Raw genomic sequence first — 14,955 nt, forward strand, 5'->3', positions numbered from 1 at the left:
TTGTTTGTTTTTCAATTGAGAGAGAGCTGGTATACACAAGTGGGAAGGCAGGGGCAGAGGGAGAAGCAGACTCCCTGCTGAGCAAAACGGGGCTGGATCCCTGGACTCCAGGATCATGACCTGAGCCAAACGCAGATGCTTAACCGTTTGAGCCACCCAGGTGCCCTAGAACCTCAGACTTTCATTGGAAAATACATGTCCAGCAAAGTAACATAGAACATGGCAGTTTCCACAGCCTGATGGGAAGCCTGTGGGAGCTCAGAACAGAATGACTGAGTTTCACTTTAGTTAGCAGAGTCTGAAACAAGTTCTCAGACAAAATACCCTGTCCTCGTTCAAACCAACTTCTTGTCAATCTAGTCAAAATCACTTTAACTGACCTGAAAGATTGCTGTTCCATTTTATTGCCAAAGTGTCCGTAGCTTATGTTCCCATTTGACAATTACTTCCATTCAAAACTGCCCACTTCCATGAGCATCCAAAATAACAAGGACTCTCTGTCCTCCTTTGAAGGCCGTTCTGCTATCATAGGACACCCCTGTCCTCAGATACCTGTAGGGAGGTATTAAAATGTCCTCATGATGCAGGGACATTCTACTAGTCCTGGTGAGTGCGGACTGAAATGAAGTCATTTTCCACCTGTCTGTATGGACACCATCACCCATGAGAACCATTACTATCTTCGTGCAAATCTATTCTTTTTTGAACCAAGTCTCCTCAGGTAACAAAACAAGTTTATAAAAGACTTATTCAGTTTGAGAAACTGAGCACTTGAGAGAATCCTACACATAGGCCAAAGACTCCACGACCTACACTACCTACATCCCACTACGTCCTATGGGATAGTCAGTGTTTGAGAGACCATAGTTCCCTGGTACCTGAATGCTCCCTCCTGATTGTGTGCATCACATCCTAGGTCTGGTAAGATGGACTTGGATGAACTGCAGTCAGGGGCTTTCCAGGTGTTTAGAACCATCTGTACTTCATCAGTGAAACAGAACAGGAGATGGGTAACAGAAAATGGGGCATTTTCCTAACAGTGTTTTTTGTCTCCAAACCTCCTCTGCTTATATTCTCCAAGAGTTAGTGACTTTCAGATAATAGCATGACAGAGCCATGATACAGCTCAGGGGCCCAGGCAATGGGAAATGATAAGGATCTACTTATAGGAAAACTGAGTCTAAGAAAATTAGCTCCATACAACTGATCTTTGGGGCTTAAGTCATTTTTTATGGCTTTATTCCACCCTTGGCTCCCCCTGTTACCTTTCAACCCTGGTCTTCTCAAATGGATTCCTCCTGAGATTCCAGCTGACTCCCAAACCGAATGTGCCCTTCTACATTTAGGGTAGAAACAGGAACTAGAGGTCTTAACCATCCTGTCCAACCATGCCTTACCATAGCCTGCATCAGACTCCCTGCTTTTGACCAAGGAAAGAACTGGAAGTATAAAAGAGAACAGCCAGTATCTAAAAGTCCTGGCCAAGTATATTCAAGGAGGAATAGGCGATATTATTACACTTGAGGTAGGATATTTATTCATTTGTTTTGATGAACAGAAACCTAGGGTTTGCTGAAATGTATGAAGTAGACACAGAGGTGACAACAGTGCTTAATTACCAATGGTAGTAACTCAAAATGGGGGAAGAGTAATGATGACGGTGGTCCTGGAGTTTTTTATTAACACACATTGCAGACTTATGGACAAATGGGGCACACTCTCTAGTCTCAAGGAACCTACTAGATCTTCAATGAAACAATTATGTATACTTCACTTCTATATTTTCTCCATATATAATTTTACTAAGCAAAGTTATTTGCTTTTAAAGAACCAAGGCCAATTGTGAAAACTGCAGCAAAGTATTTTCATCAAATGAGACAATGAAGTATGTAAGAAACATAGAGAATCCATAGGGGTTTCTCCAGTGAGATACCACCATACGACTATTAAAATGACTCATTGTAGGTTTTAGGCCTCCAAACCTGTAAAAAAAAAAAAAAGAAAGAAAGAAATATTTTCTGTTGTTTTTAGTTACTAAGTGTATGGTAATTCATTACAGTGACAATAGGAAACTAGTGGAAAACTCAAGAGAACACTCTGGTGGGAATCCCAGGATGAGAGCCAAGAGACATCTCCATGCGACAGGGAGCAACATGCACAGCTGGCAACAATATTGGTTGTGACACCTCAGAAATCTCTGAGACAGAGTTCTACAAGATGATGAGATTGATGGACATACCTGATCAGACTGAACTTTTTAAGAGGGTCGAACAAAAGGCAGAGAGCTTAGGATTGAAACACAGAAAAGGGGGAAACAAAATCAGATATATTAAAAAAGAGAAAAGAATGAGCCCTGGGGAGAATGTCACGTCGAGCAGGACAGGAACTCTGTAGCGCTCTCTAAACAGCACCACTTCCAAAGCAAGCACTGACCACGGCTGTGCCTGAACACCCAGGGGATAAGGCTGGGGGCAGGGGTGAGGGGTGGGGAGATGTGCTTGTCTACTCTGACAGTTGGGGTTGGTGGTCCCTATTCATGGAGCTCAGGTTCCCTCCCCAAGTAGCTCTCCCTTCCCCTTTTATCTGCTCCATCTCTACTCCATCCTCATTTCAGGGAGTTAACTGAGCTATGCCTGGTTTTCCCTCTGAACGCCTCCTAGAAACCCTCTCCACATAGCAAGCTGCGGCCATTTCCGGGCATCCTTGGTCCACCAGAACCTCCACAAAGTTTTTAAAGAACACTTGGGGGCCCAGGGATCACTCGCCTCTGTGAAGATGATGGAGAAAGTTATCCTGAACTGAAGCATCCTCAGAATTATCTGCTTCAGCTCAGACCCTGAGAACTGATAGTGTCAAAACTTGAAATCCAACCAGGCTTCCCATGACCTAACTGAATCTCTAATAAAACTTTATGAGAGCTCCTGTAGGTCCAGATACCTCCTGTGATGAGCGGGAAGACATAGGGATTTTGTTCTTGGATGGCCAGAGTCGTCAAATGTTTTCGAGTCTACTTGGGAACCAAGGAGCAGCTCTTGTCTTCCTGGAGAGGTTTCAGCTGACACCTGCGCAAATATCCTTAGAATTTTGTACTTCAGCTCAGCGTCAGGGAACCACCATTGGACAATCTCAGCCAGCCTGAGTCCCTGGATATGTTTAAAGTCCTCTCGTTGTTCCAAAAAAGGGGAACTTGCCTTTTGAAGGCACCGGGTGGTGACTGCCCACCTACTCCAGCAACTTCAGCACTTCCTGGGTTCACCCAAAGGCAATATGAAACTCAGATGCTTGCCTTTGTCACCCCTGCTGGTCTGGTTGACAGAGGCTCACACTCCAACAGCCCAGAGCCTCTATATGCAAATATGGTTACCTGGACCTCCAGTGGTTGGATGGAAGAGGTGGAAGAAGGGCAATGGGATGCTAAGGCTAAGAAAATGCTGGGGTTTAGTGGGAGTCATAGCATGGTTCATGGACCCTGGCTGTGAGTCTGGCTCCTGCCTTCTCTGCATGCACCCTGGGCTGGCCAAATACTTGAAATCTGATGGGTATCATGTGGCTGGCTAGCCCCAGACAGCCCCCCTTCCACCTCCATTCTTTAAAGCTCCCCCACTGGTATGTGCACACAAGTTCCCAAGATCCCCCATTACCTGGACCTAGTTGGTTTGACTTTCTATGCCACAGGCTACCTGTTTTGGCCTTATGAAATAATTTTCTTGATCAGAACATGGGGCTCAGAGCCTGAGATACCCCAGGAAGAAGGTCCTGATATCTTGTGATTTGACAAGGAATTTGAGAAATATGTACCGGAATCTCCCAACTTCTTAGGTTTGTTGTAGGAGACTTGGCAGTATTAATTGCTTTAATAGCATTAAAGTCATTGTGATCGTCCTCCAATCATTACATTGCTCTTGATTATTACTTTTACTATTATGTCTCTTATTATGGATTGTTCATGGGTGGTTGTTATAAAACACTGACTACATTTTCTATTCAAGAGGAGGGTCTGATATTTGGAGACCATTTCTGATTGTTCCCCAGAAGACTTTTACACAACGAGGCTACAGTTCTCCCACTCCACTGCTTGGTTTCCTTTCATGCGGAAACCCTCTCAGCATGTTCCACATTCCTCTCCTGAGACATATACCCTCCATGAGGGCAGGGAAGCCAAGTGGATAATGTCCCCAGGTTGGCAGATCCTAGAAAAATGTACACGTTCCGTCCAGAGATCAGCACCATTCCCTGTAGACCTGGGAGAGTCACACAACCCTCCTTGCCTCACTAGAGCCCGCATAAAATTTCTAATGTCATTTGGGTGCCCTGCAACTGCTCTTGCAATCCAAAAATACTGGAAAACAAATTAGCAGGGGCCTGAGTACCCTCAAAATTTTGCCGCGGCCCGGCGGCAGGAGTGACCTGATGTCCTGTGTCCTCCCGTCCTCTGCCTTTGCCAGGGGAGCACCGGATCCTGGGCTGTGTCCCCCGGTGCCCTGGGCTCCGGGCCTGCCACACTGTGAAGGACCTAAGTACAATGTAGCATTTAAAACCATCAGAGTCAATTTTGTGTGAAGTTAACTTATCCTTTATTACAATAAAACTCATAAGCCATTATACAGGTTAAAGGTTAAAGAAAAATGGAAAATATAGAAACAGTGAAATGCCAGGGGAGGGCAAGCCTCCGTTGGGCTGCAGCCACCACGAGCCCTGCGTTGGGAGCTGGGGCGAGCTCAGGGGTCGAAGCCAGTTGTTCCAGATGCAGGTGGCGGCTCTGGCACTCTGGGGACCCCGATTGCAGGTGCCGGGGCCTGCTCCTCCTCTGGGGTGGCCGCGGGTGCAGGGGGCTCCTCCAGGGCTGAGCAGTGAACTAGAGCAGTGACCACTATCTGCAGGGGCTTCACCTCCCCAGCGGGCGCTTCAGCGCGGGCCGAGCCCTCAGCCCCAGCAGCCGGGACGGCCTGGATCCCCGCAGGCCCCGACGGGGCAGCAGTCCCCACGGTCAGAGCTGGGACGCGCTCCTGAGCTGCTTCAGGGTGTTTTCCTTGGGCTGAAGCTGTAGCTCCAGGAAGGCAAAGTATCCCCATTAGGACGGACGTTCCACGTGCCTCCCAAGTCAAGACCACTCTTCCCACTGCTCCACGTGCGTGAGGGCATGAGCCCTGGGAGGTGTCCCCAGGCTGCAGCCCGTGGGGTGAAGTGTGAGCCCACCCCCTGCTCCCAGCCCAGCTGCATGGAGGCTGGATCGGCGGGGCCCACCCTGTCCCCAGCTCAGTCACCCCCAGGCCTCCTCACCCCCAGCCTCTGGCTCCACTGTATGGAGGCGTCTGAATTGCTGGAGGTTACGCCGGGCACGGAGTTCCACGTCTGAACCTGGCATGTGCTGTCTTACGAATTGCAGAATTTTCATAAGGGAGGGAAATTCGGGGAGCTGACAAAAGTCGTCCCCATAATAATCCAGCCATATTTCCAGCATGCAGGAGATGGCCCTGTGGAGGGACAGGCGGGCACAGGTGTCAGAAGACAGGGCTCTGTCACATGCAGGTGTCCCGGGGAAGCCGTGCAGGACCCGGGGACCCGGCCTCCCGTGCGGGGTGTCAGAGGCCAGTCCTGCTCCTTGTGCCCCTGCCACCTGGCGGACCTGCCTGCCACAGGCCTGCTCCCTGAGAAGGGGCTGATATGCAGCCTCTGTTCTGGGGAGCCCACGCCCAGCGGGGTGACCATCACCATCTCTCCTGGGGAAGCGGGACTCCCTCCTCAGCCTGGTCCCTGCCCACCTGCCCCTTGAGTCCACCGGCAGGCGTCCGGGGACTGGGGGCGTCTGGCTTGTCATTGCCCTCACTGCACACACTGTCACTCTGGGAAGCTCCAAGGCAGGAGGGCTCGGGCTCTGTGTCCTGCCAGGCCTTGCCAGGAGCCGCCCAGGACCGCCACCTTCCCTCCTGTGGCTCTGGCCTGCCTCCCTCCAGAGGGGCCCCCGGGGGTGTCCTTCCACTGACTCTAATCTCTCATCTCCCACAGGGTGGGGGCCGCCTGGTCTGGAGGCCTCACCAGCCCTCCTGAGCACCTGCTGTGCCCCCTGGTCCAGGTGCCACCAGATTGGGGAGTGCGATGCTCCCCACCCCCTCTGCTCTGGGCCCCAGGTGTGGGGCAGAGAGAGGGTTGGGGGGCATGGAGAAGTTCTCCTTAGGGGTCCCAGTGTCTCCCACCAAGACCGCACCCCATCCTGGCTCTCCTGCCCTCTTTTCAAGAAGGGGCCTTAGACCTTTACTCTGTCACAGGAATTGCAGATGTGTGAGGTGAGGGTGCAGCCGCCCCCCCGCCCCACAGCCCCTTCGCTGCCCTCCTGGAGAGGGAAGGCCTTCCTGCAGGAGCCGGAGTCACTCACAGTTTCCAACGCTGGACCGTGTCGTCGTCACCACATGCAGCTACGATGTACCCATATCTAGAGGAGGGCGGGGGCATCCCATGAATCGTCCTGTGGACGTGACCTCTCATAATGGGGGCTGTCACCCTCTGACCCCTGACTAGGCCGGAGCCCCGGGGGCCGTCAGCTCTGGGCGTGGGGCCACGGGCAGCTCCCGGAGAAGCGCCCGCACCTGCTGGGGCCTCCTGAAGGCTTGAGCATGAAAGGGCTCGGCGAGGCCCATGGCCCATAACCGAGTGGGCCCGGGGTGCCCCGGGGTCCCCCGGTCTGGTTGCCCGAGGACACAGACCCCCGATAGACTCTCAAACCTCCCTTTCAAATGGGAAACAGGCCGCTCAGGACCCTGGTGGCGGGGTGGAGGAGGCCCAGGCCTCATGATGGGGGAGGAAGACAGCTGCTGAGCACAGGCACAGACCCTCTGGCTGACCCGCCACAGGCCAGGCCCCGCGGCTGCCCTCCAGGACCCCGCTAGGCCCTGGGGGACCCTGCTCCAGGCGGGGGAGCAGCCCGAGGCCGGGAAGCTCACACCATCCCCAGCCTCCCCAGCAGCAGGTGGCCCAGCCTTGGGCTGCGGAGGGGCAGGTGCTCACTCGGTGAACAGCAGGTCCAGCACCTCCTCCGTGGTGGCGAATCCACGATAGTCGTCTAAGAAGCTGCAAATGGAGATGACGTCCCTGCGCTGCAAGGCGAGCAGCAGTTGTCGGTCTTCGTGCCCCAGCAGCTCCGTCCGGCTGAGCTTCTTCGGGACAATCTGATGCCCCTTCCCGGCCGCGGCCCCAGCACCCTGAGGTGGGACAGAGGGGACGTGCAGCCTGCAGGGAGCCGCCAGGAGACCTGGGATCCCGCCCCGGCAGGCCCTGCGCTGGGGCCCCGTGGGCTTGAGGAGCTGGGGCTCCCTCTCCCGCTCAAGCTCCCTGCCTGTCTCTTACACAAACAGGACCAACTATGCAATAAAGAAACAATCTCAGAGGATAAATGTTCAAAATATTTGGATCAATACGAGGACCTCAAGAGACACAGAGAGAGAGACCGAGAGAGGCAGCCACACAGACGGAGGGAGAAGCAGCCCATGCAGGGAGCCCAGGCGGGGCTCGATCCCGGGCCTCGGAGATCAGGCCTGGCGGAAGGCAGGCGCTAACCGCCGGGCGACCAGGCCTCCCCTGAGGGCTCTATTCTGATGTTCCCACACATCTGTGCGCAGGGACTCTGCATCTGGCCCAGGCAGGGGCAGGGCCATGGGGGCAGGTGTGGGGAGGAGGGGATCCAGACTCATGTGGGAGCAGGAGTGTCGGGGGGCCCAGGGGGTAGCAGGCTGGCTTCTGGGACCCGGTGCCCTTCCTGCCGCATCAGGGCCCGGGTGTCGGGGGGCCCAGCCCCTGCACTCACCCTGAGCCCGCGCTGACCTCTGGTAGCTGCGCAGGGCACCTCCCTGCTCCTGGAGGCGGTGGAGCAGATGACCCCTTCCTCCCGCTCGCGCCCCACGTCCCGGGTGGAGCTCTGTGGAGACAGTGCCCGGCAGCCAGGCAGGAGGCCTCAGCGCCCGGTCTGGCCCCCTCGCCTGGGCCGCACCCCCAGCTGCCTCCACCCAGACACACCACAGCGCAGGCGGCACCCACCGCCCCTGGAGAGAGGAAAGGGATGTGGCTGCAGGGCCTCGGGGTGACTCCGGGGGGGGTAGAGGACCTCAGGAACCCTGTTTCCCCCCTGCCCACTGTGACATCAGGGGATGTGAAGGGATCCCCGGGGAATGTGCCGCCCTGCAGCGTCCCCCAGCCTGCATGGGACCTGCCCACACATTCCTGGTTCCCTGAAACTGAGGAGGAGGGGATGAGGCTCCCAGGATGGTGGCACAGGGGGCCTGGCCTGGCCTGCGCTGTGTTACCTGACGGCGCCTCCGGATCACCGCCCTGACGCCTTGGTATCTATCCTGGAGCCAATGCCTACAGCATTGGAACAAGCGGCTCCCCCGGGGTTCCTGGGAGCCAGAGCCCCGAGAGGTGGGCCGGCAGCAAGAGAACATCCTCCAGTAGCAGATGTCTCCAGCCAAGTGAGCCTGAGCTGGGGCTGCACTGGATGCGGGTGCCTGGTTACGGGGGTTCCAAGTTCTGTTGGGCTCTGTGACACGGAAGTGACCTCACTCCCTGGGACCCCCTCCCTGACCCACTCCTGGAGGAAGCTGCAGGGGCAGTGCTCCCCCCATCCCTGCAGGCGATGGCCTGTGCACACAGGGACACGACCGCAGCCCTGTCCACAGGCCCCAGGGAAGGACTGTGTGCACCCAGGACCCCAGCCTGGACACACGCCTGGGTTCAGACATGACTGTCCAGTCTTCCCCGGTTTGACACCAACAAGCCGTTGTGCCCATGGGGATGGTCGGCGTCTTGACTGTGGGACAGGGAGTATCCTAGCGGGTGCTTCCCCCAGATGTCCCCAGGCCACTGTGGCCTCATATCTATGACCTTGGAGGCGGGTGTCACCTGCAGGACATACCTCCACCCACACGTTCTTCCTTGGTGTGTACATGCGTCCAGGTCCACGAGGTCCTCTGTGCACACACGTGGGCACCGGTACCCTCATTCTGGAGGCCCAGAAGGTGACAGTCCCCTTGGGCAGGGATGGGCAACAGCTTCCCAGGATCCTAGGCTCCTGAATCCAAGGCAAACCCTGCAGAAGGTGTCGTCTGGTCTCCTGTTGTGATTCTGAGTCTCGGGTTGTGGATTTGCTCCCGAATGGGACCCTCTGTGCCCTGTGACCCTGGGTCAGGTGTTCAAAACTGCAGCTATTTCAGAAAACCGATCTATTCCTCAACTTTCGATTCATGAGTTACACATCCAAGAAGACTGACTCCACACAAATTATTCCAAATTTAATGATATCTATGCTGACACGCATGTTCACTATCTCATGTGCTATTTAGAAGAGTCCAGAAGGGGGTGGTTGTCCTATGTCTTCTGGAACGCTTGCTTTCACAGAACTGAAGCTCCAGTGCAGCTCGTGTGCTGACTGTGTCACAGCGATGGGGAAGGCTATGGGCCATGGGGCAAGCGCTCAGGAGGACAAAGGATCAGGCTCTGGGCCAGGCCACGTGCAGACATGTTCATGACCAGGTTAATGGAGGACATTGTGGTGTTTGTCCAAACGGGGGCTCCTGTGTTTCCTTTTTCTCTTCTCTTGGACATGGAGCTATTCACCAGGAAGCAGCAGCCTTGCAGGCAGGACTTTCTAGGAAAGAGAGGAGTCAACATGCCTGTGCCAATGTCATTTTCAATGGATTTATTCACAGGCTAAGTCATTTGAAAACATGAGACAGTTACGTTTAAAAACTACCATGTACTGGGCCAAGACAGTCCTGCCTTAGTAGTTTCTGTGAAATCAGGTGCAGAGCGGCAGGAAAGTCATCTCATCTCCTATTATGTGAAAGTGAATATGTGCATTGTGAGGAATGAGAAATTTCTAGGTGTATGATGGAGAGATGATGGAGGAGAGATGGATGACAGGGAGGCTCGTCAGCGATAGATGGACACACAGTCGATGGAGAAATAGATAGGGAGTAACATTGCTCGTGAGAGCTATTCCTCAGCCCTCCTTCCCTGCTTGGAAGGTCCTGGCCAGGGGTGAAGCAGGAGGACCCATTACTCGCAGGGCAATATTATCAGAAACTTCCTGGCACTTACAGGGTCACAACCTGATCTACTCTTTTCCAAACCAATATTGACCTCCCAGTAGGGCCCCCAGGCTTCCAATGAAAGCCATGGTTTCCCCAGGTGCAGGGGCTGCACAGGGGATGAGCAAGGACTGCGGAGCATTGGAAGCACAGCACAGGAAAGATTTTTCTCCTTTCCTCAGCAGGCAGTGTCCAGCTGTGGCAACACTAGAATTGGAAGGTGGGAACCACGTCCCCAGACCTTCTGTCAATACTCATCGTGCCTCTGCAGCTCTAGCAAATGCACACGCTGCAGCCCAAAGTGTGGAGCTGCACACCTGCCAGCCTGAGCAGCTGCACAAAGTGGGGTCCTTTGGAAGCCTAGGAACAACTTGGGCTGGCCAGCGTCGCCCTCTGCTGGTCTGAGCTCACGGTGCAAGGCTCCTTCCTGTGACCTCCCCTATGCAATGGGAATAGGTGGGTGGACTTGCTCAGGTGTGGATAGCACAGGTGGGAGAAGGTCATCCGGGAGGTGCTGGCCACAGCGTGCAGGGAGCTGAATGGATGATTCTGTGGGTTTTCATAGTGTGGGTGTGTGAGCGTGTGTGTGTGTGTGTGTGTCTGAATGCAGATGTTAATCCAGCAGAGGTTTGGATACAGAAATTTATACACATTGACTTGCATATGTGGATTTTTCTGTGGCTTTTTCCTTCATCATTCATGTGTCCTGCCCTATTGCCATTTCACTTAAGATTCCTGTCAGTTCACATCAAATCAACAATAAAAGACACTTCATTGGATGTAGTCATTCAAAATCTAACTCCACTTTGTGAATTTAAACCCTTTAATTCCAAAAATACTTGTCAGTCTTCATTCATCTAGAATTCCTGGATCCAGGGCTGTAGAGGATGGTTGGTTTTCCAAAGTGGCTCCGGCCAGAATGACTGACACAGGATTTCAGGGCACAGAGGGAACTATTTAGGAGGAGATCCACAGCCCAGGCTCAGAGTCACAACTCGACTTAGACATGATTGTTGTCGGAGAGAGAAAATTTCAGGAAGAGTGACAGGTCACTCATCACTAGAATTTTCAGGGTAGTTGGGGCTTTGGAGGACAGGGGTGTGGGATGGGCAAGGTCTGCTCTTCCTCCAGGTAGACCCTCTTTCCTGAAACAAACCCCCAACACACACAGATACTCAAAGAATACACACATTCATACATAAAGGAATGATTATAAATGCTGTCTTAGAAAGTCAAATGGTTTTCCACATGTATTCATACCTCATTAGGTCTGGTGTCAATGTATTTTAACTTTTTGAAGCAAGTGACACATATTTATTTTACGTTATAAAAGAGAAGAGGATACTTTCTCTACATGTGTGTGGATTCCTCAGGATAGGAAAACCACCAGCTATGCCTGAGCATCCTCTATTAAATAAGCAAAGGTAGAGTCATCAGATCCTGCTACATCAGTTAAACAACAGTTGAGCAAGAAGCGTATTCTATATCCGATTTGAAAATTCCCAAATAGGATTCGGTGCATTTAACAGAAATTAGGAGGACGGTGGGCGTTCCGGCTTCCGATAAATGCATCCGTATGTACTGTTGGATTTGAAATAAGGTATTGTCATCCTCTAACCCTGTTCCTCTGCACATCATAAACTCAAAATTGATTCATCACAATACTTGTATTTTCATAATTACTTACTGAATATATTAGGCTTTGTGTATGTACCAACTCCCCGAGGAACCTGAGATAATTGATTATTGTTATCGCAAGAATAAATATATTTAAAAATTCAGTGAGCTCAACTGTGTAAAACACTGGCAAAATTACAATTGCAAAGAAATAAGATAGTGAAGGGGCAAGATTGTCGAAAACTGGGGACCTCCGCTCAGCTGGATCCTTGACGGTAGGTAGATGCTATCCGATCGTTGTGAAAAGGTAGGAATCCCACCTGACGTTTAATAAAAGAATTGCTGGAACTCTTCAGTAGAAAAGCGACCACCCTCTGCAAGGTGGGAGATGCGAGACGTGAATCCAAAGTGATATATCAGAAGGTGAATGGCAGGGCGGGCAGTTTACGCACCCCAGAATCGGGAAAGGGAAGGGCCACAGAGCCCACATTTCAATCTGCCTTAGCAATCTGATCCGGTGAGACACAACCTTGCCTGAAATGAGCTCAGGTGGTGAAATGGGCAGACACTACTCTGGACACAGTGTCTCAGAATTCTCAGAGTCCCAGAAAGAATGGGGGTGCCCACGGGGATGGAGTTCCCAAGCCTTGGGGTGTGGACACTGGTCATGGCCAACAAGAGTGCAAGGTGCCTCACAGCTCAGTTGGCCCTAAAACTGGAACCACTTTGCCTAATCGGCTGACCACTCTCCACATGGGAATCCTGCAAAGGACAGGGAAGTGGGGACCCTGCCCCTTCCCCTGGGATAGGCAGAGAGTGTAGGTGCACCCCCGGGGGACAGGTCTCAGTGCAGAGACCCTGGAAGGAACAGTAACAGGGCAACCCTCTCTCTTCTCCTGGCAGACTGGTCTGGGCGCCCACCACAGGCATCTGCAGCATCTGGCACACCCCAGTGACTCCTGCTTGGCCCTGAGTGCTTACTGAAGAGCGGGACCCTGATCTTTCTGCTCTCAGGCTGGAGATCAGATTCCAGCCATTTCGTGTTGGTCTCCTAAAGAGGCACAGGGGGCTTTCAGGGAACAAAGCCACGCAGGAAAACCAGAAAGAGCTCACAGTGAGCCCAGCCCCGAGGCAAGGGGACGTGTAAGCTGGACCAGGAAAAGACCCTGAGCATCAGTGCAGCAGGCCCCTCCCCCGGGAGATCAGCTCACAAGATGCCATGAACACCATGTGTATGGACATCAAAGGGCTGCGTATTCCAGGTGGGGACAACACAGTATAGAGAATTTGACTGTTCATCTAATGATTCCTATATCTGCAGTTTAAAATTCCGTGATGCTTTTTTGTCTTTTTCCCCTTTTCCACTGGTTTCGTGTTTTCTCAACTCTTTGATTTTAAGACATTTGGTAACTTCAATTTTTTACACTCATATTTTATAGATACATTCTTTATGTTTGGTTCTTGTCACGGGAATGAATTTTATTGTTCTCCATATATAAGTTTTGCTTCTTGACAATTTGAGATTTAGTGTCTCAGGCTCATGGTATATCCATAACCTATGCCAGCTTGTCCAGATAACTCTGTCTTCCTCCATATCTGGATGAGAGTGGATTTTCCATTGGGAAGATAGATTTGGTCTGGTTTGCTTTGGTTTGGTGTTTTGATGGCAGGGAAGCAAAGACACGTGAGGTGACTAGAGGGGAGAGCACAGGCCTGCTCAGACCTTCTTCTGCTAGCCTTTCTCCCTGGTCTCCCTGGGCACATGGACCAAATCCCCTTCAAGCACATGAAGTGCCAGTTCTGCTGGAGAGCCCAGCCTGAAGGCCCTTTGCTCAAGCCTGCCTGCATCCTCACCCCTGTGCCCTATACACCTGCAGGTCCAAGGATCCTTAGGCTACTTCACTAGCTCCAATCCCGACATCCCCTGTGAGGATAGGCCTTCCTACCCTTGGACCCCTGGGATCCTCATAGGCTTCCAGAAAGTAGGGAATATTTCTGTTGTGGCATGCATCCCTTGAGTGCCCAGGAAGCTGCATTTTCCTCTGAAGCCATGAGGCAGCAATAGGGCAGCTTTCATGGAATGAGACAGGGGCCTGAGGCTCCAGGGACCAGAATCTGACCCGGGTCACATAATGATTGCATGAATGGGAGTTACTTAGGGCTTGAGGGTGGGAGAAGGATCCCACACCGTGGCTTCTCTACTGCCCTCTGACTTTTAAAAGCCTAGTGTGCACATCGAGGAGCTCCTCTACCCTCCATATGCACAGAGAGAGGGAACACCCTTGAACAGGAGCTCTGGAGTGAGGAAAGAGCAGTCAATGTTTTTCCTAAAAAAGAAATCCTCACGACACAACTATGGATGTGCTTTGGTTTGGTTTCGTTTGGGTTGGTTTGGTTTTGCTGAGTTTCATTTGGTTTGGTATCACATGGTGTTGTATTGTTTCCATTGGCCCACTTCAGAGATATGCCTGAGAACGAGGGACAGAGAGAGAAAGACAGACAGTCAGAGGGAACTACCCAGTCCTGGGTCCTGTGCTATTTGGACCATTACATGCCCACTAGTCAAACTTTGCCTTCTTAGGAAATCATCTGGAGAGAGATAAATCTCCATGCTCAGGCCTCTGAAAGGAAGCATCATTACCCAACATTGAAGTGGGTTTCAGGATATATAAAGAATGAAACTGTCAACTCATCCCATTACAGACCATGTGCGACCGCGGCCCCATGTGGAGCACATGGCACCCATACTGGATGCTCAGGGATCCACACTGCCTGGCTAGTACTTCACGCAGAACACTGGGTGTGCAGGAGACCCTCAATGTCTACGTATCCCCTGAACCTATCAAGGAGCATGAGAGGCAGCAGGCTGTGGACCCAGGATTCCCATGCAAAGGAGCTCAGCAAGTGCTGATTCCCCATATCAGTCCAGGAGGGGCCACGTCCTCAGGTCCGCAGTCACCCCCTCAGGGTGCTTGGGGTGGAGGATAATGTCCGAGGCCAGGAGCTGGCTCATTCGCTCTCAGTGTCTTCTGAGGATGAGGACACCTGTAGGTCACCGTGAAGGACACTCCAGGGGCCACAGACACAGGCTCCGTCCGACAGGTGGGGGGCAGGAGGGCCCTGAGCAGGGCCTGGCTTCTCGGGAGGAAGGAATGAGGGAGCTGCGAGGAACCGGGAGCTCCAGCAGCTTCTGTTCAATCTGGTGAAGACCATTCTCAGGGGCTGAGTGGGGGCCCGCGCAGAGGGTGGCCGTGGGGGCTCG

The 14,955-nt window shown here is 52.6% G+C and overlaps 1 protein-coding gene across 1 annotated transcript; it reads right to left on the bottom strand.

Moving 5' to 3' along the window:
* Positions 1–4,550: 4,550 nt before the first annotated feature.
* Positions 4,551–6,568, bottom strand: LOC140605437 (uncharacterized). Its single transcript, XM_072777683.1, has 3 exons — positions 6,374–6,568; positions 5,281–5,474; positions 4,551–5,041 (listed from the first exon to the last, which is right to left on the bottom strand). Exons 1-3 carry the CDS (start codon positions 6,481–6,483, stop codon positions 4,719–4,721), a joined length of 627 nt encoding a protein of 208 aa, XP_072633784.1. The 5' UTR covers positions 6,484–6,568; the 3' UTR covers positions 4,551–4,718.
* Between the last annotated feature and the right edge of the window lie 8,387 nt (positions 6,569–14,955).

Source organism: Canis lupus, chromosome 15, assembly GCF_048164855.1.
Source record: "Canis lupus baileyi chromosome 15, mCanLup2.hap1, whole genome shotgun sequence".
NCBI classification, from domain to species: Eukaryota; Metazoa; Chordata; class Mammalia; order Carnivora; family Canidae; genus Canis; species Canis lupus.